This window comes from Microplitis demolitor, chromosome 4 (assembly GCF_026212275.2).
Source record: "Microplitis demolitor isolate Queensland-Clemson2020A chromosome 4, iyMicDemo2.1a, whole genome shotgun sequence".
NCBI lineage: Eukaryota > Metazoa > Arthropoda > Insecta > Hymenoptera > Braconidae > Microplitis > Microplitis demolitor.
Window position 1 is genome coordinate 18,146,838 of NC_068548.1, and position 27,938 is coordinate 18,174,775.

Sequence of the window (27,938 nt, forward strand, 5' to 3'; positions counted from 1 at the left end):
CAAATTAAAAATTAGTATGAGTAACTATTGCAGTAATAAACTGATTAATAATTTTGAAAAATATATTTTGAATCAAGTAAAATAACATCCTAATTTAAAAAACGCGCCATACAAACTAAGTCAGAATCATCCTGAGTCAATATTATATGATTTTGAAATTGGAAGACAATTCAAATTTTTCGGATTTTTTTTAAAAAATCAAGGCGGCAATCGACGCGTTTTATTAAGTTCTACAACTGATCAGATTTTTAAATTGATTCATTAAGTCGTTTTTGAGAAATTTTCGAAATACTAAAAAAATTTTTTTTTCTTTTAATTCTTTCGACAAAGGTTTCTCTTGAAAGAATTAACCGATTTTGATGTTTGAGGTGGCATTCGACGCGGCTTATGAAGCTTCAGAGCCCAGTTTATTTTGGAATCAATCCATCGAGAACATAAAAAGTTATCCAAAAAAAACATTTTTGAAAAAAGTTTATTTTTGGAATATCTCTGAACGAGCCCTACCGATCAAGTTTATTTTTTTTAGCTTCAAGGTATTTGCAAGCCGCGTCGAATGGCAGCTTGATGATCATAATTGGTTCACCCGTTCAAAAGTTATAGATATTTACACTCGTACGTACACTCGGACATCATCGTGAAATTAGTCAGGATAGCTTCCTAGAACCTCAAAACGTCAAGATCTCTTAGAAATTCGATTTTCGAAAATCGGACTGAAATCAATAACTTCCCGAATTTTTGAAAATTTGCAATTTTCTTAGCGGGAAGTTAAAAATAATTTACAAAAATTAAAAAAAAAAATAATAAATATGCACCTGTAGAAAATTAGAAAAACTACAGGTGTAATTTTTTGTAAATTTTTTTTTTATGATTTACCGCTTCTAAGAAAAATAAAAAATTATTAAAAGTCGGCTAATTTCAGTATCATAATATTATCGGTCTCAAATGAAAAGAAAAAAATTATTGGCAGAAGTATGTATGCATCTTGTTTGAAAACAAAAAATGCTTCTTTCAAAATTAAAATTTTTGAAAGAAAAATTATTATTCTCCATTGAAAAGTTATAATTTATTTATTTAAGATTGAACTTTTTTTTACTTGAAAAGTTTAAATTTTCTGAAACAAGAATGATATTTGTAAGAAAATAATTTACTTAAACCGTTATTATTTTTTCTGTGTATCAATAATAAATTTAAGCAATAATATTTTAACGTACCTTAACACACACAAATTGACGGGGTATTTTATGGGGGTGTATTTACGATCGCGATTCCTTTGGGCGTATCGACAGGAAGAGAAATAAGAGGGCGCTCTTATCTTTCGGTAACGACGCCTCGTTATTAATCGCCGTTGAACGGGCTCGAGATAGTAGAGCGAAAGAGTAGGAAAAGGGGTGGAGAACAGTTGTATGCACACCTTCACGCACCCTCACACCCTTTACAATATACTATATTACCCATATATATTTATATTATCATTATTATAATATACATATATAATATTTTTTTTACACCAATACAACACTCGTTTGGTATCAGTATCATTGTTATTTCTACATATACTTATTTCCGTATTGGTCTCCAGTTACCACGAAAAAATCGGGAATGCACCTTTACTTCTCCTCTTACATCTGAAACTGGAACTGGAACTGGAACTGCAACTGCAACTTTAACTCATCCTCCTTTTCTTCGTGTACTACCCCCTTTACCGATGCCAAGGATGTGCGGGTAGTGATGATTTATTATTTTTATCTTGGTGGGTTCTCGCTCGGCCGGTTTGCTGCAACCAATTCGAGCGAGAGAATATGAAGAAAACGATCTGGAAGGTGATCTGGACTCTGTTATCATCGGGGGTTGAAATCTTTTTTTTTTTCCTATTTCGTATATATGTATTTTTAAAATAATGTAGTGTACAGAAAAATAATATATCATTACAAAAATGGGTTATTGTTTTAAGAAGTTTATAGGGGTCGTAAAAAATAAGTAATCGACAAAATTATTAAGAGAATAAATATTTCACTGAAAATAATTAATTTTTTTGATTTATTCATTTGATTGAAAATGAATTTTTTTTTATTAAATTTCTGAGTTTAAAAGTAATTTAAATATACCTGATAATTTATTCAAACACCGGAATCAAAGAAACGTAAAAAAAAAATTCATGAAAAATAAATGTTTAATTTTATCGCTGAGCTGAGAGTGAGAAAGAAAAAAAAGTTAAAGGGGTAATGATGGGTCGCAGTACATTAGCATAGACAATGGTCTTAAGTGGCGATAAGTCGTGTCTCACGGGCTTTTTAGTTCGACGGTGAAATGGGTTGTGGGTTATATGGTGTAGTAAAAGGGTGAGAAAGACGTTTGCTAGTTCTCGACCCTAACTAACGACTCGATGAAAAGCTCGTTGGTAACGTCGGGACTGGTACGCGATAGTGTCGGATATTAGGCCTTATATTCACATTCCCACTCTTTACATGCATACATATATATATATATCCATATACTTACTATACCGTTAAATTAAACCCCCGCTGATTACTAAGAAATTGTCGGTGGTAAAATATGTGATCTCCTTCGGAGGCCAAGAACCTAGACAATAAAGTCTACACTCGAATCCGTGGCCTTACCACATATATGTTGTACTACTTAAAATCTTATATTATTTATCTGGCTTATTAATATTTTAAATTCATGAATAAAAAAAAAATTCTATTAAAGATTAATCAATAGTTGATGCATAATAATAATCATTTGTGAAGACAGGTACTGGGGATGAAGTAAACGTCGGCTTGAGGCAGCTCATCTCCGTCGTTGGACGAACGACGGGGATGGAAACGGATTTAGCTGTTGAAACCCGAGTACTGGCGAATAGATGAGAGAATGTGGCAGTGCCGGGTGAATTGAGAGAGAGAGAGGGTTGGTCGCTGTCCCGTAAGCGATCAACTGGAAGGGATTCCCCGATTTACACAAGTATATTGAATTTATTGAGATGAGCCTAGGGGATACCAAGCCAGGAGGATATTAGCTGCCTACCAGCTATTCTGACGTTATTCTCACACCCCTTTGCTCAGATACCACTCTCTCATCCTATTCTCATTCACTATCCACTACTGTACTCATAACTCGCTATTCTCCATTTATTTCCTCTCTCAATTCCTTCTCTTCGATTTCGGACTAACATTTATTAAGATTTCACTGATTTATTTATACTATTCTTATAATATCAATAAAATATTAAACTAATTTATTTAAATGTTTTTTTACTTTTTTGTTACAGGTAAGTCAACAATGCGTTTCCGTCATCCATTCGCTTAATCAATGATACAATGATGTATGAATATTGTCAACTTGCAACAAATAGGTATATCTCGTAGTCATAGTCATATTCCATCAGGTTTAGAGAGTGGTCTTTGGATTTTGTGGTTTGGATACTGGGGGTTCTTATCAGTCGCGACCAGTCGTCAGTCTAGAAGTTAACTCTTTTTGTTCACTCTCTTCGTCTCTTTTCTTTAACTACCATCTTAACCACAATACTGATTTTTATCCTTAAAACAATAACGCTAAAATAATAACTTAATGTGTAGATAAATAAACTCATATATATCTTTTATTTACACTAAAGCCTCAATAATAAAAAAATTAAATTCTAACTTCTACAGTCAGATATCCGATAAAAATTTTAAATATCCCGTCAAAAAAAATCGGTCTGTCGGTTGACCCTGTGGGCCAGCCCCAAAACTTCCCGCCCATTTCGAGCTCCTTTTTATTGAGTTCTACAACGGATCAGATTTTGAAATTGATTTATCGAGTCGTTTTTGAGAAATTTCCAAAATACTAAAAAAAAATTTTTTTTTTTAATTCTTTCGTTAGTGGTTTCTTTTGAACGAATGAAAGGATTCTGATGGTTAAGGTAGCATTCGACGCGGCTTACAAAGTTTTAGAGCTGATTAGATTTTAGAACCAATCCATTGAGCGAATTACAAGTTATTCAAAAAAAAAAACATTTTTAAAAAAATGTTATTTTTGAAATATCTCCGAACGTACCCTACCGATTAAGCTCAAATTTTCAGTGTTTATAGTAAATAATAAGCTGCGTCGAATGACACCTCAAAGATCAAAGTCGGTTCACCCGTTCAAAAGTTACAGAATATTTACATACGTACGTACGTACATACATACATACACTCGGACATCATCTTGAATTTAGTCAGAATAGCTTCCTAGAACCTCAAAACGTCGACATCTGTTGGAATTTCGATTTTCACAAATCGGGGTGAAATCAATAACTTCCCGAATTTTTGAAAATTTCCAATTTTCTTAGCGGGAACTTAAAAAATTCTATTTTAGTCCTAAAAAGCCTCAATTCCGTTGATGTTTTATTTGCCGCTCAGAAAGTAACTCTACATTAGTACTAAAAATCCTCAATGACAACTATGAGGTCTAAATAACAATATTTTGTCGATTTTTTAAAATTATAATTAAGACCTCAAAATCCTCAAATAATGAAAAGTTATATTTTGGGCTTTTAAAAATTTTAGATAAAAAAGGGAGGGGAGAGAATGCGTCGAATGAGACTTTTGAGGTTCAAATGTTGATAAAATTATTCCTGTATGCTTTGAGTATTTTGAGGCTCTAATCCAGATAATGTTATTTTAGTTTAGTCCTCAAAGGGGTAAAATTGGTCGTAACTACTACTTTGAAGACTAAACAAGGATAACTTTCTACACTGTCGTCAATCTTCAAATTCTAAATTGATCCTCAAAAACTTCTTTGAGAACTTTGAGACTTAAATCCAAATTTGTATTTTGACTTGGGATCAATACTTAAAATTTTGAAGAAAAAAAAAATTTATTGATTCTAAAATATGAATTATTGAATAATTAATCTGACATAAAGCATAATGACAATAATTAAAAAAAAACTAAGATGACTAGTTTAAAAATTTTGACGTGCGTCTAGGGATGTGTATGACGTTATCAAGTAGCCATGTTTTACTTTCTCTCTCTTTCTTTTTCTTTCTCTGTGGGCTCGCGATTAGGACACACAAGGGTGATATTTAGATATTCTAATGGTGGCCTGATAAAGAGACGCTTGCTACTGCGATAAAGACGACGCGAGTCGAGCAACCCTCTCACCCTTTATATACCTTCTTACCACCCGAGCCCCCATAAACCCCTTTTACCTCTCTCCCTCTTTTTCTCACTCCCTTAGTTTCACCTCTTGGTACGACGTCGACGCTGCGCCTCGCAGATAACGGAACTTGCAGCCCGCTTGTTTACGTACACTCGCAACCCCCGCCGGACACGCTAGTGTATGTTATTTATAAATTTATGGGGGTTATAAGAGTTAAAAGCCCGACGACAAAGACGACAACGTTACCACCATACACACATACAACTTATTCTATATACATATACATATATATGTATATATATAATCGCTTGTACCCACCTTAACCTCAACGATATGTGGCTTCATCCGGTTATCTTTGAACATACACTTTTAAAAAATATTTTACCGACTAAATTTAAGACGTAACGGAAAGTAATAACGACCACGTCCTCGACGAGGCGAACTAGTAGTAGTACTACCAGATGCAGTAGAAGAGTAAGAACTTGCAGAGGTGCAGAACAGCTACAGAAGAGGATGAGGGATGTAAAGAAGTATAAGATTGGAGGGGGATGATAACACCTGGAAAAGGGTGAGATTATATCGTCGCCATATTAGAGGAAGTTATAAATCCCATCGAATCTAAAATTGATCTTTTCTGTGTAACCGTGGTCGAGGACGTTTTGCGTTTCTCTATCTCTTTATATATATGTATCTATGATTGTATATATCTATACATATATATACATATAAATATAGATGTTATGTATAAAGATATGAGGATATAAACTCGTACATTTCAAGTGGCATATCAATCCGTTAATCTGGAACTCACACCCCTTATATACCATCACACAAAACGATATAGGTATTTTAGGAGTGGATACCGGATATACGCGGGGGTTGAAAATCATCTCGAGGTATATATGGTAGGAGAAGGATTGGTGAAGAGCTACCTTCGCGAGATATATCGATCGTGACGCGTCTGTGAGTTAAAGATAAGCTCGATCTAGCACACAGTCGTGGGTGTTTAGTCGCGCACCCTCCACTGTCCTTTCTCTGTTCCACTTATATGTATAAATATATTCCCGCTCTTTCTCTATCCCATTTCTTGGTATTCTAAAACACTATGACAACTTTAATGATGTGGTTTTTCTGACTATCATTGAAATTTTTAAGTTCTTTTTGCCAGTACTTATTTTATTGATATTTATACAAAGGAATTAAACGAATTTTATTCGGTAGTAATAGTTATTGTAGTTAAATGTCAAAGTGGTAGATAAATTTGTAGTGGAGAATGTAAGGATTAATTTAGATTGGGATGAATGAATTTAGGTGATAATTATAGTGTCAGGACGATGAACTGGTAGTGGGATACCAGAGGAAGAAGGGAACGGATTCCTGGTGACTACAAGTTAATTGGTTGAGAACTGGTCCTGCGAGACCCTTTTACATGCGATAGTTTGGGGTGAGAAGGAAGGAAGAAGACGATTGAGTTGAGTAGAAAGAGAATCAGAGAGAGAAAGAGAGGGAGAGACCAGTTGGGTTTACAGGGAATTTTAATTGGCGCCAATTTGTCAGTATTGTCTACAATGTTAATAAATTTTTTATTACTCTTGATTTAAAAATTAATAATTTAATTAATATTAAATACATAATCATATTTATGAAATAAAAAGTATAAACAATGATACTGAGAAATGAAAAAAATAAGTTAATAAGAAAAGGCGATTAAATTTTTCCAAGTGATAATAAATAAGTATTTAAAAAAATACATTTCTATTCCAAGCTTGTAACTTGATAAATCTTAAATCTTTATTTCTTTTGTTTTCTTTATATTCACTTGTTTCTTATACTCACCACGATTCATCACGCGCGCAAATTCCAACGTGCAGATAAAGATACTAAGCAACGTACCAACGTGTACGTGAGTATGAAATGCTGCAATTAATGTCTAACATAATAGATAAGATTCGAGTTGATGAATTAAATTAAACAGTAATCTACCGTATAACTATTTCAAATATTTCAATAGATTGTTTATATAATTAACCTGAATAAATAATGACAATTTTAAATTCAACAATTCATTTTTTTTTTTTTTTATACTAAGTAATTACTGTTCACTTTTTCTTACGTTCTATTTAATTTTATTTGTCAGACAATCTAATCCTTTTATTTTACAATGTCATGTTAAAATGAATAAGGAATTGAGGCAAACTCAGACATCATTTTTTAGACAAATTGCTCTTAGTTTAAAAATGCTTCGTTATGGTATTTAAAAAATAATGGGACAAGATCAGCCTGAGCTATGCGACTATCTTGTAATTTTCCGTAAAAAAAATTTTTTTTTGTCTGTCATTTAAGTTTTTTCATTGACAATCTGGAAAAAGTTGAAACTGAGATAAAGAGAGCCACTATTAAAAAAACAGTTTTTGTATTTTTATGCACTAAAAAAAAAGATTTATTTGAATCGACTAAGATTTATTTGAGCCAAAGATATTGTATATTTGGATATGATCAAATAAATATATAATTGTGAGAAAGATATAATATATTTGAATAATTTAATTGCGTAAAATAAGTGATTTATTTATCGTAAAGAAATGGTGCAACTGCTACAAATAAATATGGACTTAGTTATTCCCATCGTTAGATTTGAATGATTCTCATTCAATATTCATTTATGTTAACTTTTTCTATCGGAGATGGTAAGCATTATTATCTGAAATGATAATCATTACTATCTCAGACGGCAAAATTTAAAAATTTTTCGTAGATAAAAAATATTACTATCGAGATTGTCACTATTACTATCAGCAATAGTAATTATTACCATACAAGAAACGAATACACATAAAAGCATGATAATGATTATCGTATGCAGATGGTAATCATTCCCTATTGCAAGATGGTGATAGGTAGCATTTTTTTTCAACGTTTATAGTATCGCCGAATTTTAAGTTATTTGTCAAAAATATCTTTAATATCTTTACCACAAATAAATTATATATTTCCGTAAAATTATAAAATTATTTGAATCAACTGTCATATTTTGTTGTACCAAATATATTTATTTGTCATTAAGAAATATTTAAAAAAAAAGTCACAAATAAATTGATTTATTTGGGACAAATATTTTTTTTTTCAGTGTGTACTTGATCTATGACAATTGAAACTCATTTCAATAATTAAATTAATAAACCAACAAAATTTCAATGTTTCTCTATTTTAATTTAGAGAAAAAAAAAATTCAATTAGACGCAATGACCGCGTTGATCACTTTGCCCCGTTTTTTTTTTTTACACAACAATTAATTTTTAATATAAAAAAAGGTGCTCTATTAAGAAAATTAGCTGAATTCACTAACAAATAGTGAATATTCACTGATTCAAAGTTATAGTCATACCACTTTTTGGAGTGAGTGGTGTGCATGTACGACTATTACTCTTAATTAGTGAATATTCACTAGTTTTCACTAATTCAGTTTTAGAATCGCTCATTTTGCCTCGGTCTCCTAATTAGTTAAAAAAAAAAAAAAAAAAGGTATATTGGATTTAATGATCTCATTAGTAATTAGAAAAAAGAAACGAAAGCATATTGCAGCGTAAATTATGAGTCAGTAATCTTTTAATATTTTCTAATCACTCGGTGTCTCGCCACCCTGAAGAGCAATTTAGTCTAGACGTGTGTTATTAGAGGATGAGGTAGGCGGACTGCTATGCGAGCATCGTGAAGGGTGTAATTCAGAAGCAACTGGCTAAGATTTATTACATACTCTCTCAACCGTCTTCCTTTAACACACACCGGTACATTATTCACGTGCATTTACTTACTAATCACGTAAATTAAAGACATTAAATTAATCCGTCAAGTCTCAATTATACTCTCGTTTGTAATAATTAAAATAAGTATAATAAAAAAACAGTTTTTTTTACTTTTTTAAAAGAAAATAACCAACATATTAACATCAATATATATATATATATATATATATATATATATATATATATATATATATATATATATATATATATAAAATAAAATAAGAGAGACATAAGACATCTTAGTGCCCTAAAGTGTTGTAATATCGTGCTGTGATTGGTTGAATTGGTACCAAGTATCAACCAATAAGCCGTTGGTTCCGTTCACAAGTTCTCACCTTGCTGGTGAATCCAGTCAGTACCGATCCACCTTTTCCAGCCTCTTTACTCCATCTCTATCTCCAGATGTGTAACCACAGACCAGAGTCTGCTATATATGTACACTCTACTCATGCATGCACATATGCTTTTTTTTATTCCTTTTAATCTTATTATTATTTTATACTGCTAAAAAAAAGATAGCAAGTGTAAGAGAAGAAAGATGAGAATAAGTTTAAGAAGTATAAGCAAAAGAAGGAGAAGAAGCCGATCCGGCTGCTTAAGCCTCGATCGCTGAAGGCGATGCGATTCTCGCTCGGACTTGCATTGTTTGGAAATACGCAGTGAGATCAAAACGATAATAGTGCTAGTATACCCTCAACTTATTTAACTCTCGTTCCTTGTTACTCTTTAACCAACAATCAATGCTCGGGTTCACTTATTCCTCTTTCAACTATATATACTTTATCCTCTGCTCTGTGTATATACTCTTGTCTACCTTCGACTTGTATCTACTGCCTTCGGTTTTACTTCTTTTCCTTTAAACAACATTTAAGTGTGTAGTATAAACTGTTGTATTGTGTACAGATATATGTATAGATGAAAGTCAAGTGTAGAATGTATATATATATATATATGGAAGATACGGGGATTTTATCCTCACGCTCGCTTGTACGCAATTTGTTCACATCCAACGACGAATACACTTTGCGGCTTTCTGCTTTTACACAGACAGCCCAATCAATTTTCTCGAGAATTTACAGCAGATTCATCGTTATCCTTGTCATCAATTTTTTTAATTTTTATTTACTATTTTATAAATTTTACACGGAAATAATTTTTGTATAAATATTACCTGTTGTTTATTCTAAAAATTACTCGAAATTGAGTAATCTTGGGCTATTACGACTTTTTACTTTTGAATTATGAAATTTGATTCTTTCAGTGAGTAAAAATTACCCCTAGCGTTTAAATCAGCACTTTTTAATTCAATTATTACTCGTAGGTAATAATAAAAAATTGATGATTCATTTTATAAAATTTATATCGAATTAAAATAAAAATTACAATTAATTAGTTTGAAATTTCTATAAAAAATCTAAAACCATCTAATTGCATTAGAATATGATTTAAAATAAATATTTTGAAAAAGAAAAAAATTACTAGTATTGTGTTGAAAAGGAAAAGATAAAAAAAATTTTTAAATTTTATTTTAAAATAAATATTAAGTTATAGACGTAAAGAGATCGTCTTTTTCCAAGCATACGTAAGTTGTCGCGAGCAAAATAAAAGACATTTAATCGAAGCCAATATTATCTGAAGATTAACGAAGACCACTGAATTATTACTTCATTAAAAATAGACATTAAATTGTAAAAAGACATGTTCAATATTATATACTTTATGAAAACAAATGACAAGGCAGTTAGCTAAGATCGACTGTGTTAATACATCATATCATGGTTTGTTGTTTAATTGCCAAATGTACATAAGAATTTTAATGGTTATTATTGCATATTAAAATAAATCTATTTGTTTTCAAAGATCGCCTGAAGAAATGGGAATAAAATTACGAAATGTTGCGTAAAATAATAAGTGGAGTATTAATGTAGCACCCTGATCCACTGTCCTCAGAATTGTTATTATTATTATTTTAACTACTGGACCGGAAACTTATACATCATAAATTAGTACTTTGCAGTTTAGAGTAAAAAATACTTGAATAGATTCGAAATTTTATTTGAAGTACAAGTAATTTTTCATCATAACATCAATACGTTTAAAAAAATGCTGTACTGGGGAGTAAAAATTAGTACATGTAGAATAAAAATTTGTAGGTTCAGCTAAAATATTCATAAAATCATATAATTATACCACTTTATCTGCTGTTAAAAAATTACTCATTAGTAGAGAAAAATATAGTCTAGCGATATTAATATTTCAACAAAAAATATTACAAGTTGGAATTAAAAAATACCAACTTTTTGGAATGGCCCAGGATTATTCAAAATTTCAGAGTAATTTCCATCAAAAAATTTTTCCCGTGTATTAATTATTTTAAAAATAGAGTGGTGGATTATTATAATTTTTGTTATTTGGCTCATGAGCTTAATTTGAAATTTTTTCGTATCAAAAAATGATGATTTGAAGGAGTAAAATCAAGAGTTGTTATCCACTTAAGGTGAGAAGAGTGATGAAACGAGTAGCGCCATGAATCCGGTCTTCACTTCAACTCGATAACAAGAGGTTGAGTAAATTTGCTGCCATTAGCTGAGTGAAAATAACGGACTTTAAAAATGATGATATTAAATTAATGCTTCTTATTTACACATACATAATTTGTTTTTTTAAATTATAGCAATTTTTCTTTTTATCACTTCAATGATAAACTCATTTATTTATTTATTATTGTATTTTTTAACTAACTAATTTTACAAATTATTTATTTTCACGCGTCAACAAAAGATCATAAGAATTTTTTTCGTGATATTGAAAATTTTTTTCATATTATTTATTGTTAACTGATTGATTAAATAATTAAAAACAAATTAATTATCTTAGAAAAGATAATTAATTTTCGTCTGACTACCTTACGCCAAACCTTGAATGTCAACTTTTTTTTTAATTAAATTTATCCATATAAAGTTATATACCTACAGAGATAGGTTTTTGTAAATTAAATGATTAATTGTATTGGCTGTTTTCTTATCGATCTCTCAGGTACACACAGTGAATGTCCGATGAGTAAGACTCGATATTCTCAGTGACTATTAATCGCAATAATTGCATCAAGACATTTCAATTATCTTCTTGCACGTGCACGTAAACAAAAAAAAATATATAAGTATTTTTAATTACCTACATAATTTAAAATAATTAACAAATTTTACTACAGCAACAAAAAAAATAGTCATTTTTTCTATGTTACAATCGAATAGTTCCTACACAGGACAAAATTGAGCAAAATATTACTATTTGGCCACACAGACTGTAAATGTTAAAAATATAGTGATTGATTTTTTACAATACAACTAAAAAATGACTAAACGATGAAGTAAAATTTTAAGATTTCCCTGTGTTTATAATTTTTATTCTCACTATCAGTGGATTATGAAGTACTTAGAGTTTGTGTAACTAAATAAAGTTGTTTTCAACATATATTCGAAATGTACGACATTTAGTGTTTATAGTCAGCAAGTAAAAGTATGGGTATAACTGAGTTGTGACGTCAGTGTGCGAAAAATATCATATTTTAGTCGTATAGAAGTATGGCTACACTGTGAAAAATTCCCATTTAATTTTACTATGGGTGCATTGTAACACCGGACCATAAGAAAACTGACACAAAATTTACAAGTGTCCCATAGTAAATGGTATGCGCAGATGACACGATTGGGACCTATGCGCATACGTTTACTATGAGACTCTTGTAAATTTTGTACCAGTTTTCTTATGGTCCGGTGTTACAATTCACCCATAGTAAAATCTAATGGGAATTTTTCACACTATAGTGTACAAAAAATATCGAATTCATTAAGTCATCTTGTATCAAAGTTTATCATCATATTTATAAGCACCCTTTATTACCTGCCCCCTATAGGCACTAATTGGTGGACTTTTCAATTATTTTATCACAAAAACTATTACTTATATCTAGTCCAATTACCTATAAGATTCTCGTGTATTGAAATCATACAGACTCGTTTTAGATGTATAAACAACCATTTTAGGCAACTTGTTAAAAAAGACAATGGCTTCTCCGTGTATGCCTACATGCAGAGAAATTTTTAGTAAAAATTACCCAGAAAGTTTTATACTGTGAGGAAATGTGGTAAATATCTAAATTTTCCCATGTACATTGTAAAATATACTACTCAATGGCATGTAAATGAAGTGCAATTTCTACTAACATTTAGTGACTTGTATTTATTAAACGCCCATAAAAAATAGAATTTTAAGGATTTACCATCGTAATTTTTCCTTTGTAGGCATATAAAAAAAATATTCTGCCACCCCGTTACTTTTCCTACACGGAAAAAGAAAGCAAAAATTACCACGTGGAAAGTAAACTAAACCAATTTATAAAGTCTGATTCCTCTAACTTTTGACGCAAGTAAAAATTACTATTCCATAAATAAAAAGTTTAATCACTAGTAAAAATTACTGAGCGTTTCTTTTATTTTTATGGAATAGTAATTTTTACTTATACCTAAAATAAAAATTATCGGATCCCATCAAGGGTTTTAGTTTACTTTCTACATATTAATTATAATTAAATTTTGAGTTCCTTTTTTCCCGTGTATGTTTACACAGGAATTATTCATATGCAACATAGAAAAATTCCATGACATAAGAAAGATCATTACGCCAGCATCGGAATCTTTTTTATCTTCCAATCGGAACAATTACTATATATAACATATATATCAGGAGAACTTATATTTTTCTTCACGTAATACAAATAATTAAATATACACCAGCTTCAAAGATAATAAATAATGTATGTGAATTTGTTATATCAAGATTATAAAATAAAAATAATTATTGAATTGTTATATTACACACTTCACTGACGCCCGCAGTCATATGTACCTTTCTAATCATTATAATTATCTCGTTACCACTCTATAATTATTATTATCAACAACTCTAACACTTTATTTTGTATACTTCATAGTATATAACCTTTTATACACTAAATCTCTGTTAAAGTATCTTTAGTTTAATCTTTTAATTTATCATACATTATATTTATTAATAAATTATTTTGATTATATGAATTAAATCACATCTTAAAAGTTTATAAATTAATTAACGTAGAAAAATAAAATATAAATATTTTAAATAAATCAAAAATAGTAATTGATTTTATTGATACAATTTCAAGTTTAAGATTGGAATAAAAAAAAAAGCGAAGGATTTCCAGCTAAACAATGTGGTCTCTGTATGCGACGCACGGTGGGCTGTAAAAAGGCGGAGTCAAAGGGATCGTAATCGCGTTCGTTCACGCGGACCGAAGAAAAATAAACGAAATAAAATGAATGGCATCAAAAAAGGAGAGTTGAAAAATATCTAAAAATAAATAAACATAAAAAGACATGAATGAAAAGAAAATATAAATAAAACACTCGAAGAAAAGAAAAACAAAAGTATAATAAAGAGTGTAATAATCTCTTCACAATGAGTGCAGAGCCAAGCTAGAGGCAACAGCGTCCGGGGAGAATGTGGCGTGATAACCCTTTCGTTATCAAGCCACGGGGTCGTAGGGTGGGAGGAATGCCCAGCGCGGGGGTCCTGGTGAGGTTACCAACGACGAGGCGGCTGATTCCAAGCCTCGATAACAACATGATTCCTGATAACTTGCTACTCTACGTTATAATACACAACTCTCCCTTGTTTCTTGTACGAGTAGTATAGTTACAATCAGAATCAGGGTCTGCTGTATGTGCCTGGATACTATGTACTCTGTACTCAGACATCTAATTCTTAGCTCTAAGCTCACCCTTGTCCTTAGGGTTAAACTCAAAGAATTATTTACAGTCGATACAAAACAAAAAATTCCTTCTAATTATTCCAATGGATTTAATATTTATTAGCTAACACGGATTATCAGATTTTTTCGGCAACAAAATCTCTAAATACAAACTACAGACTGCATATTGATGCACTACTGTCTAATCTAGCGAAGTGTGCTTCAATTTTTTGATAATATTCGTTTGTTTAAGAGAAAAACTGGGGTAAAGTTACCATTTACTGCGCAAGTGCAACAAAGATGATACCGTTCGTGGACGAGTGTAATAGAGAAAAGTGTTAACCCCTCTTAAATGGATTTGGTGATAAATTTCCGATTCACAAATCAGTTTGTTCTGACTCGTCAACCACTTGATCATTCAAGATCCTTTTCATATTGTTATTTCAATAGATGTACATATATACAAAAGATGGAATAGTATATAGTATAGTAGAAAGGATGATGAGTTGTGTAAATTTAAAGTCAGTAAGTGAGAAAAGCTTTTTAGTTTGAGCTTTTGTGGTAAACGCTGGACTGTGCAGATAACACTTGCCGATGATCTTGGTCGCCACAGGCTCATAATAAACTTCTCTCGAAGGATCAAGGATCTACCCTTTGACCCTCCTATTTACACAAGTCGCGGTATTGTTTCAGTAACTCGCAAACACGTATGGATGTAGATATGGCTGACAATTTCATTTAACGCGAGCTCTTGCTTGTGTAAAGACGCGTATATATATATTTATATGTGTATGTTAGAGGTTGAGTATGTATACGATGCAGGAAGGGTAAGATAGTTGTGTTGTGTGTACGGTGAGTGGCAATAAGAGAGAGGTATAGGAGGACTTATTTATCATGATCCTGTCTTACGGTTTGGGCTCCTCATTAGCTTGTTCGTTCATCAATCACTCGTTCACGACCACCACCGTCTCGATCTTCTTCTTTGTGCTTCGCCTCCTTTCATTCGTGTCCAAATATTTTGACCAGCTTCCTCAGACCATTTTTTTATTTATTTTATTCATTATTTTTTTTGTTTTTATTTACTAAAAAAAATAAAAGCAGCTGATCCTGATTTAACGGAAAAACATAAGATAAAAAAAAATCACCTTATATAAATAACATAATTATTATTTTATTTAAATTTTCGTTTTGTCTACTTCACTTGAGTCTTTAATCTTTAAAACTGATAATTTATAAATTTAAAAAAATTTATTACATATATTATCATTTTGTGTTGAGATAAAATTTATTGAAAACTTAAAAGTTAAATATGTTATATTACATTGTTTAAGCTCGGTCATTATCGCTAGATGCACTCTATGTAGCCATCACTCTATTCTCGAGGGAGTAAGATAGTGCAAGAGAGATAGAGTATAGCCCTTCGACGTCTTCCAAGTTGTCGAAGGAGAGGTTGAGGCAAGAAGGAGGGCGCTGCATCTCGCTGATAACACCTTCAAGTTGATAACAGAGCTGGCCAGACTCTGTGTAGTATATATATATATATATATACTATCATAACACCCCTTTAACTCTTAGCTCTCCCTACAGCTCTCTGACAATCCTTTATAAGCATGTACAAAATACTCAATTTATCGAATTTCCTCTTTTATTAACAATAATAATTCACTTTAAATTTATTGATATTTTATATTTTATATTCCTGCTATCATATATTATATATTAAGATGAAGGATTTCATTTATTACTTTTACTCCTCGACCTATAAACTGAATATTTTGAATTGCACGGCTCATGTACAAAACTATTAACTCAGTATATGTATTATTACACGCAGAGAATTTTCAAGTAAAAATTACCCATAACGACATCTAGCCAGTAACTAAATTTTTACTACACAGTAAAAAAAGATTCGTCAAAATCAATACATATCGTGTGTAACACAAACGTTTAACACTTATTTATATATTTTTCTAACATGTGTGAGTGTTGAATAAAGTTGCACACGTACATGTTAAAAGTTAAAATTTTCCAAGAAATCATTTATGATGGTTGACATTACTTTCAACAAATTTTGTGTATTGATTAGACAGTAGCATATAGATAATATTACTTTCGAATAAAATGACACTTTTGTGTATTAAAAAATCAATCGATTGCGACAGTTCAAACAAGATATAAATACTGTGTGTTAAATTGACACACAAAAGTGCTAAAAATTCAATACTCAGAATTTTAACACACGCTTTTTTTTAGACTTTAACAATTCGTTTTTTACTATGTATGTTGTTAGTAGAAAATGCACTTCATTGACATGTTATCAAGTATTATATTTTAGAATGTGCATAGGAAAAATTTAGATATTTATCAAATGTCCTCTCAGTATCAAACTTTTTGGGTGATTTTTTCTAAAAATTTCTCTGCGTGTATAAATATAAAAATTTTAATATTTACTATATTTTTGCTAAAACGTTTTTGACTCATTAGATGCCCAAGCAGTTTTAAATATTGCCGCGTGGATCATCAAAATATTAAAATTTTTAAATAAAAATTATCGTTCCAAATTTTAAAAAGTCATTTCGTAAATTTGTGGTCGATACAAAAATAATTGGAATACATTTTTCATGAAGCATAGAAACAAAAAAGTTCCTATAATGATGACAATAATTTTTAGTGAATAAAAAAAAGTAAAATTGATGAGAAAGAAATGAATAAAAAAGTAGAAGAACCATTGAGTGAGTGGAGCAAAGTAATCCTCGAAGCTGGGTAAAACGCACGCTCGCGGCGTGAAGCATAAGCATAAACTACGTAGATATCGGGAGCTATCGGAAATAATTACTCCTGGGCTTATCGGCGTCGTCAGTGAGATAGGGTGAGAGCGCGAAGGAGCCGGACTTGGGGGTGGTGGACCATAGGAGAAAAGAAGTAAAAAAAATAAAAGGAGAATAAGAGGAAGAGGAAGAATGAGAATAAATAAACGATGAACAGCAAGGACGAAATGTGTGGGACAAAGAGAGTTAGATCGGCGTCTTTGGATAAGTGAGCATAAGTGACTTGGCCACGGATACCTTGGAGCTTCCAGGAATCGGTATTTATTGTGACGCGATGAGATAGCGGTCATTGGAGCGTATGTATGTTTTTATATGTGTACGTGTATGTATAAAAGCGCCCGATGGAGACTCTCAACGAATTATGGTTTTCAATATGACGGTTTTTGGTATCTCTCTTCGTCTTGGCGACTCCCTCGACTGATATCTTGTCTCGGTAAACCTCGTAAAACTCAAGCGCTAAAAGGATTCTTTCCTCGTTTTTTTTTTTTTAACTTGCTTTTCAACGTTACTCACTTCTGAAAAAAAATTTTTTAATAAATACTACTCTCATATCCAATAAACAAATTAATAATCTATTTAATCTATATTAAATAACATTTTTCATATTATTATTCTATGGCAAAATTTTTGGGTTGTTAGAAATTATCATTTGATTTACCCGGTGAGAAAATTACAGGAACGTTTTGGAATGGTTTCTATATATTATGAGAACAGGTTTTATAACATATATATAATGTCCCAAAAAATTTTTCGCATTATAAATTAAGAAAAAAATTTTCCTTCAGGTAAAAAACAATTTTTAGTGAGATTTTTTTGTCCTAAGAAAATTTTTGTTTTCAATTCATAATGCGAAAAATTTCTCGCGCCAAAAAATCTTTTTTCATCTAGGTACAAATCATTCTCATGGTGTATCAAAATTATCCCCAGTAGATGGACAAAATCTCCAATAGATGGACAGCCAATATCAGTACATGGATGCTTCTTGCAAATTATATTTTCATCTTATTATGTATATAAAGAATAATTAAATTTTTCATATCATTGCTTATGTTTAATACAATTAATTAAAAAACAAACGTGAGATAATAATTTTCAAAATATATGTAGTATTTTTATTATGATTTTAAAAAATTTCTCACTCTTACATATGCAAATATAATGCAAATTATATGATAATATATTACGTAATATTGATTCATGATTTCTAAATATTTATAAATTATTAATTATTTTACTGAAATTTTATTTACATTTAAAAAATAATAAATAAATATATGAGTTTATGTTAACAAACAATGTCATTTAAATGTTATGAAAAAAAAAAAAAATTGAAAATATACCAGATAAATCCAATGTCCATCTGTTGGGTCAAGGTTAGAAATTTGTCTCCAATAGATCCAGCAAATTTTCTTAAATTTTTTTGATTTTATTAGTTAATTACTAAATTAATAAAACTGGCAATGAAATACGAACATAATCATATGAACATATCTTATTACATTATTTATTTATATTAGTTGTAACAAATATATTTTATCGGTTGTCTGTCACATGCTTAGTAGGGGTGGCACATTTGAAGCAAAACGTCCTCACGTCAAATAAAAATAATTTTTTTTTATGATAATAACCAGTGATGCCAGAACGTGGGATTTTTTTACCCTCTCCTGCCATTGCACTCCATGCTATTTCACCACAGGAAGGGGTAAAAAAATCCCACGTTCTGGTATCATTGATTATAACATTTATTAAATTGAAAAAAAATTATTTTCTAACATCAGAAATATATATACACGGAAAATAATATGAAGTATCATTTACTACAAGGTTACAGTAAATGTGTTTGTAGTTAAAAATACCACATAAATGATAAAAGTTACTAAATATGCGACAAATTTTACTAAGTTAATAAGTTAAATTTACTCCTATCTTGCGGTTAATTCTACTGCACACCGCAGTAACAAATACTCCAGGCGGGAATTGAGAGTACTACAGGAGCACTTCCCGCTATTTCGCCATTTTGAGGTTAATCTGTTGTGTATATTCAATTATTAAAGCGTCTCATAAATAATCTGACTTTTTATAAAACCCAAAAATTAACAATTTTTAATTTTTTTTTATTCTGCTCGTTCTTACGGCGTATTTATAATAAAAAATGTCGTGAGAAAAAAAATAAAGATTTCGATAGCTTTTTTGCCTTTAAAAGTTGGAAAAAAAATTGGCTTTCATGTTTTTGGATAAAATTTTTATTTTATCTTTTTTGATAATATTGATGTATTTTTTTTTAAAGTACATAAAACAATGAACAATTAAAAAAAAATTGATCAATTTGATAAAAAAAAATTTAACATGACCCAGCATGGGTGGACCCTATTTGTAAATAATTACCATGTTTAGTATATACAAATAACTCAATAAGTGATTTTTAAAAATAACATAAAAATTTGAGGTTATATACCGTTTATTTTCACGTAACCGTATATCGAGTAAATTAAACTACAATTGGAGTTACAAATACCGCATGCTGTGGCATATCTTACTAGTTTCGATAATTGACGCTTAACTACAATATTGTAGTAAATCTAACCACAATTTGAAGTTGTCTCGTCATACTACAGCTTGTGGTGAATGGAACTCCAGTTGTTATTACCATTACTACAATTCATTTTCCGTGTAGTTAAAAAAAATTTTAATTATGTTATATTTTCATTTCTAAATTTTATTTAATCGGTTATTAAAATAATATTCGTCCATCTATTGAGTGGTGTCCATCTATTGGTGTATTTACCCTACATAATAGTCTAAATTCTTGTCTATGTAATTATTTATATTAGATGATTAAAAATTACTAACTTTGATTTAAATTTCTATTAAAGAGAAGATCTACGAAAATAGAAACTTCGACTAGATATTTAAAAATAAATTAATAATATCAAAAGACTAGTTATTTTCATCTTTTTACGCATATTAATTTATGTATCAATAACTTTTGTATAATCTACTGGTTTAAAAAATAAACAAAACTTTTAAATACACAAAGCAAGTTCCGCCTCTGACAAGTGCGCATGCTAGAAATTGATACTGGAAGTTTAAAAAATGTATATATATATATATATTTTTTGTTACCAAGCACTTATTATATTATCAATGATTTAATCCATAAAAGTTTATAAATATGCATGATACGAAAATTGATCGTGTATGGGTTAACCTTACCTTGAATCGAGATTTATCTTTCGAAAATAATGATAAAGAAATAAATGTTATTTTTAAAAAATATTACTACAAACATAATTTAAAAGTTTGTACATTTTATTATAGTAACACTATACAGAAAAAAAAAGAAAGCATTTAAGAAATACTCCTAGCTATTATTATTGTCCTCGAATTTTTTTCTCAGCACACTGGCGCGACTGTCTTGTGATCTCGCTTGAGGTCTAAAGTTTCGCGATAAAACGTCGAGCGGTCCGATAGCAAGGGACAGATGAGGAAAGCGAGACGGCGAAGCGTCAAGATAGCCTTTGAGCAAGAGAAGAAAGCTTTTCAAGAGAGAAAAGATAAAGTCCCGATTATGATCCCTGGCTGGTTAAAGTCGAAGTTTTTTACGATAGATAAAGAGACCCCACCATGTGAATACCAGACTTTAGATAAACTTCCAGTCATGTCTCTTCATTTCAGTATCTTTTATTTCTTCGTATCTACTAAATTCCGAAAATTCCACTATTTTTTGACTCACCAGCATAATCTACAAAAGGACAAAAAAAATATATACTTATCAACGCTAATGGATTTTTCATCATCCTCATTACCGTAGTCTCAACGTCTATAGATTATTTCATCTCTCTTTCTCTTTCTCTTTATTCTTTTTCTCGCGGTTCAAATGCAAAGTCACGATCACCGGATATAATTTTTAACGTCTATCGTAAAGAGATTTAATATATTTTAAATCGAATTTAATTTATGAGTGTCGAGAGGGATGAAAAAGTGGTTATAGGCAGAAGCTGAAGGGGTTATTTATTTGAATTATACTAAAAGGATCGTCTTGTTATAATCATTATACACATATATGTATATGTATATATAAATATACAGTAATAAAAATACTATGATGGGTAAATATAGTTGATGTACGAGCCTTTGGCGTGTACACAATTTAACTCTTAGACAATCCTTACTCTGATGTTAACTGATGTGGTCTGTAAAATTGCTTTACTGTCGGAACGAATATAAATTTATACCACGTGGAGACAATGAGGCTACACCTGATATGGGTTTATTAAAGATTAAAAATATGAGTTTACCGTCATAAAATTAAACCTGAACAAACACAAGATTATTTCTTTATAATTCAATTTTATCTTATACTTAAATATTTTGTTTTATACTTATAGCTTATTTTCTTATATCTATATATATTCAATTAATTATAAATGTTACTAAAATATTTTTATTAAATGTCATAATTTTTTAAAAGTAATTTAAATAAAATCAGAAAATCTCAATTTAAATTGATAATTTTTCTATTGAAAAAATAAAAATTAATTTTAACAATAATAAATAAATATATTTTATATACATATATATATGTATGTGTGTATATAATAAAGGGTTATTGAGTAAATTTATTCGTCGACGGTATATATTTTTATCATTACGTCTACATTGAGACGTGAGGAGGATGTCGGACAGAAGCTCGCAGTGCCGGGCAATTATCGCTCTCACAGAAGCCTCACGCGCATACATTAAACTCTCTCGTTGGGTTCACTCATCATCCGCCCTCACCTCCTCTACTTCTTTCCTTACCTCCTCTACCTCTTGTACCTCTTGGCTCTTGATTCTTCAGGACACGGCATGGACATACGAGATTTCGTATCTACTGGTCGGAGACACCTCTCGCTCACCTTCCACTTGGACTCGAATGTCGTTTGCTCACCAGATCCTTATCCAAAGCAGTCCACCGTTCCCTCTTTTACATCCCCATTTCTCTCTTGCTCCAACATATACTCAAACTCTTACATTATCTACTTCTTTATATTCACTCACTCACTTGCTCACTCGTTCCTCAGAGAATTCAATGAATAATTATTCAACCACTCTCTCGATCTTAAAACACTCTTGCCAAGTTAATTAGCTCGAAAGTTTACCGGAAAAATTTTTATAATATCAATAGTATTAAATATAAATTTATAAAAAAAATTAAATGAATTTTTTTTTATTTCAATAAAAAGTATTGAGGCCTTTATGCGTAAGATAGATTAGATTTTACGAGTATCAAAATATTGATAGAACATAAAAAAAAGATAAGTATTTATATGTAAAAGGGTAGATTGAAGGAATAAATAGAAGAGACGAGATGAGAAGAGAAGAATATAGTATAGTAGTAACGAGAGACTGGAGGCTGGTCGGATCAGATAGCGAAGCAGGACCAGGCTGGTGAGATTATCGTGATACGAGAATTTAATAACCTGCTAGGGGTAACGGGGGTAAAGACGCGTACGAGCTAAGGTAAAAGAGAGATAGAGGGAGGAGGGAAGTGCAATAATATCGGGAGATATCGATCTTTAATTAGGCACGCAGCACGGGAATGTGAGATTAGATCACTAGACGAGAGACCGAGTTTCAGAGGTTTGTTCCCCTCTCATTTATTTTATTTTTTTTTTTTTCCTCAATTCTTTGTCTCTTTTACTATTTTTTTTATTTACCATCTCCTTTCTTTCCTTGAATTTTTTATAAACTTTTTTTTCCACTTCTCTTTGATACTCGTCGCGTTCTTTCATCCTAAATCCAATCAATCTCAAGCTCTACGCTCTAGTTTTAAATAAGATCAGTTGAGATAAATAATTTTATTGTTAATTTTAAATTACTAAACATAATAAATAAAACATATATTATTATCATTTTAAATATTTAAATATTAAACATAAGTATTTTTAAAAATAAAACCATTGAAAATTAAAAAGTATACTAATTAAGATGATTATTTTTAAAAATATTTATTAGTTTAAATTATTGAAAGTTTTTTTTTTTAATTATCTTATCAAAACTAATTAAATATAATGCTCATTAAATTTATTTACTTAAAAATTTGGTTATTTGTTGAAGTAAAAGTAAAATATTTAAATAAACTAATGTGTAAATTTATAATTAAAAAATGAAGTTAATTAAAGAAAACATAAAATCGATTAGGTGGAGCAAATGTAGTACAAATAAAAAGTAATTATATTAAATGTTTAAATTAGGGGTAGTTATTAAGTTATATTTGTCTTATGAAAGTGAGTGAGAATAAGAACAAGAATGTTAGGATCTGGTTGAAAGCCTGTGTACATATACAGCGAGGATGGACTATCTCATGAGTGTCCCAACGGTGTCAACGGGCGTTATCTCTTAATGACTACCCCATCTCTTGGCTTAATCGACGACACGTATAAACCATCGTCTGCTTCTGCATATTCAATGTGCACTGGTGTCTACGCCTCCGTCGTTCTCGTCGTCGTCGCTGTCGTTGTCATCTCTATCTCCCTCTGTCTCTTATTCCCTTTTTCTCATTACTCACTACTTTGCTCTCATTCTTACCTTCTCTTAAACTCTCGTTTCCTTTATCTTTTTTACTTATTCTCTCACTTGTTTATTTAACTTGACACCAATCTTACCAGTGCACACCTTGCGCTAATAGATCGCGCGTGCGAGCATCAGCTAAACAGCTTAATAAAAATATAAAGACTCAACATGATTGAGAAATTAAGTTGTTGCATATATAAATACACTAGTTTTTATCTATATATTTATATAAAGATATATGTATATTAACTTGGCTCAAAAAAAAATTCTTCTGCTCTTACTCTATAAAAAACTAGTGTATGGTAAAAATAAAAATTCTTACCAAGTTTGAAGTCAAAAATTCAAATTTAAGAGGTTCAAAAATTTTGAAAATTTTCGAGATAAAAATAATCGGGTATTTATTTTTTTATCATTTTTTTACTGGAAACGGCAAAATTTATTACATAAAAAGTAAATTATCTTCTGAAAATTTTACCTTACAACATAAATTTTAAAAGCGCGCGTAAGAAATTTGAAATTTTTCAATTGATTTTATACATAATTTGGAATACCCCAAATATATATATATATATATATATATATATATATATATATATATATATATATATATATATATATATATATAAATTCCAGCATTTATACAAAATTTAATTATCATAAAATTATATTTATTTATATTTATATAAACAAATAAGTATATATTAATTATGAAGTGATAATAAATTCCATAAGAATTAAAAGATGAAACTTAATAAATTCCTGTTGGTGACTACGCGTCAGAAAGAAAGGACAAAATAAATGTACAAGATTGTCAAGATGAATGAAGAATGCAATTTTACATGGACTATTCAAATGACATCAATCCAAAGGTCTACTGAGGTTAATCCAATACATTTTATTCAAGGAAGTTCACATGTGCAATTTATATCTACACATATATAAATAAATATATCTACACTCCTGCTCTGTTTTTTTTTTATTTATTTATTTTTTTTACCTTTACACGAATGTAAATAAGGCCATAAGCGTAGGGTTGCCATTAAATGAATCCTTCGAGTCGTATATCTGTCGAGGTCAAGATCAATTTGAACTCAAACTTCTTATTCTCCAATATCTTTAATCAACACTGAGTAACTCAATTAACATTTATGCAGTTTTAAAGAACTTAATATCGCAACGCAAGTTTTTAAAATATAAATTCAGTAGTTTTTCGAAATTTATTGGAGTTATTAACAGAATAAATTAATCATCCGTTAATTTAAAAAAAAAAAATTTAGTCTTATGACCATCAAAACAAATTATTTTTAAATCAACTCTAAAAAAAGTTTAATAGATAAAATAAATTAAAACTTATTTTTTAAAACGTTCTTAATTTTTTTTTTTCGATAACTTTTAATGTAGAACCATCAATCGAAATTAATCTCCAAAGATTAAGATGATGATGATAAAACAAAATCTATTTTAGTGTATACAGTGAAACCTATACTATTTAAGTAAATAAAAAAAAAGAACCTCTATTTAAATTCGGAAGAAAAAAAACTGAAAGCCTCAAGATCTGATCGTCTTTCAGGAACTGAAGCACCAGTAGCACCAGCAGTAGTATTAGTAGGGTATGGGTCGTGATATCGCGTGTTCCAAGAAGCAGCGATCACCTTGAAGACATTATTCATGAAGTTTCCACCTCCACTTGTTGTTCTTCTCTTTTTCTCTTGTTCTTTTTCTTATTCATCAGGTACTTACTCTTAATCCAGCAGTCAACACAGTCGCATAGCATTCAATCGGCAATCTCGTTGCTCCGGAATGAAGACGTCGTCATCAGGCCTTGAATTAGAGACGCCCGATCAACTAAAGATGCTCATGAGTTCTCTGGTGCTGTTAAGTCTGCCCGCTACGATGGTTAAGGTTATGTTGTCGTCCGATATCTGAAAAATAAAATGATTCTTCAACTACACCACCAACGACAACTACAACTAACTTTATACTATTAAAAGATCAAACTATACATATATACATATATATTTAGAGAGAGTATTGGAAGATGAGGGAGGACAGAAGCTCGTTCTTGAGCTCTCACTTAGCAGCAACGGTGTCACGATCGTGGGACGGGACATTAGCATATCTTGAGCGCGTGTAGAGCACAAGCTCAACCACCGAACGATACAGAATAAAACAGAAACACAAGAAAAGAAGAGTAGAGTAACAGTGTACATGCCAGGACAACACAGGTCGTGCCACAAAGAGAGAGCATATATAACCATACACTGAAAAACTTATTTGCCCCGTTAACGTCGCGTGTTGGCCCACGTCACGATCAGGATCCTATTTACATAGCGCCGATCAACCTGGTCCAGTCTAAAGTCACTACATCGTCTAAAATTGTCATAACATCAATTGTTATAAATTCACACACAATTCATTTTTCATGTACCTGTTCGGAATGTTTTTCACGCAACGAAAATGAAAGCAATTTATGTAATTTTCCTTTAAAGGTGGCTTAAGAGGTACTAGGAGGTGGCCTGCTCTCTAAAAACGAATCAGTGAATTCCACTTAAAATTAGTGAATATTCACTGGAAACCAGCTATAAGTATACCACTGGCTGAATTAATAGTATACTTATAGCTGTAGAAATAGTGACTATCCACTGATTCGCGAGAATCTCACTAATTCATTTTTGGAGAGTGCAATTTTCGGTTGACGTACCGAGTCAAAAAACAAATTTGGATTTAAATCTCAGAGTTTTCAAAGAGGTTTTCAAGGATAAATTTAGAATTTGAAGATTGACAACAGTATAGAACGTTATTTTAGTTTAGTCCTCAAAGTAGTAGTTACGACCAATTTTACCCCTTTGAAGAGTAAACTGGAATAACATAATCTGGATTAGAGTCTCAAAATACTCAAAACATACAGGAATAATTTCATCAACATTTGAACCTCAAAAGTCTCATTCAACGCATTCTCTTCCCTCCCTTTTTTATCTAAAATTTTTAAAAGTCCAAAATATAACTTTTCATTCGTTAAGGATTTTGAGGTCTTAATTATAATTTTAAAAAATCGACAAAATATTGTTATTTAGACCTCATAGTTGTCATTGAGGATTTTGAGTACTAAAGTAGAGTTACTTTCTGAGCGGCAAATAAAACATCAAAGGAATTGAGGCTTTTTAGGACTAAATTAAAATTTGTTTTTTGAATCGGGGTGCGAAATATTTCAGGAATTTGTATTCAGTAAATTTTTTACTTTTCATTTCGTTTTTTTTATTTTCGCTCTGTAAAAAACATTCCGATCTTCAGGTACATCATTTTTCATCAAGTCATTAATATTATCTTATACCATTACAATAAATCAGTATTTTACCGAGCTCGGTAAGATTTTTAATTTTGAATAAATAAAAGGATTTATTTAGAGTCTATAGAGTGTTTAATAAAGTAGCATACCTACATATATAAAATATAAAGAAAGGGAGGAATAAAAATCGTCGGGATACGGTGGTATCGGTTCCAAGAAAGGCTTATCAGCGTTGGATATGTTAATGGCGACCATGTCGTCCCCTCGCCGCTCCCAACTGCCCCTGAGTCTGGGCTTGAGATATATTACTGGTGCTCTGGGTTGCTGTTGAGGTAGAGGGTGTATAGTACCATAGTTAAATGTGTATGCTCGTGTATAATCAAACTTAGATGAGAATGGGTGAGTGATAAAAATTGGTGTAAGAAAGACTTATAAGAAAGTAAAAGCAAATATAAAACACAAGTTAAGTGGAAACTAAATAAAACCTTTCTCTTCCTCTTTGTCTTAATTCTCATGATACCCTCTTTCTCTTTCTCTGTACTATGTCGTACTCT

At 30.6% G+C, this 27,938-nt stretch overlaps 1 protein-coding gene across 4 annotated transcripts in view; it reads left to right on the top strand.

Moving 5' to 3' along the window:
• The window catches only part of LOC103574768 (zinc finger protein ush), a 105,181-nt gene that overhangs the window by 70,274 nt on the left and 6,969 nt on the right, over positions 1-27,938 (top strand). For 2 of the 4 annotated variants that reach the window (XM_053738241.1, XM_014443741.2), the window contains exon 2: positions 3,269-3,352. The exons of the other annotated variants lie outside the window; for them this stretch is intronic. In XM_053738241.1, coding sequence (XP_053594216.1) covers positions 3,325-3,352 — 28 coding nt within the window. In that variant the 5' untranslated portion in view covers positions 3,269-3,324. The remainder of the gene's footprint in view (positions 1-3,268; positions 3,353-27,938) is intronic. 4 annotated transcript variants of the gene reach the window in all.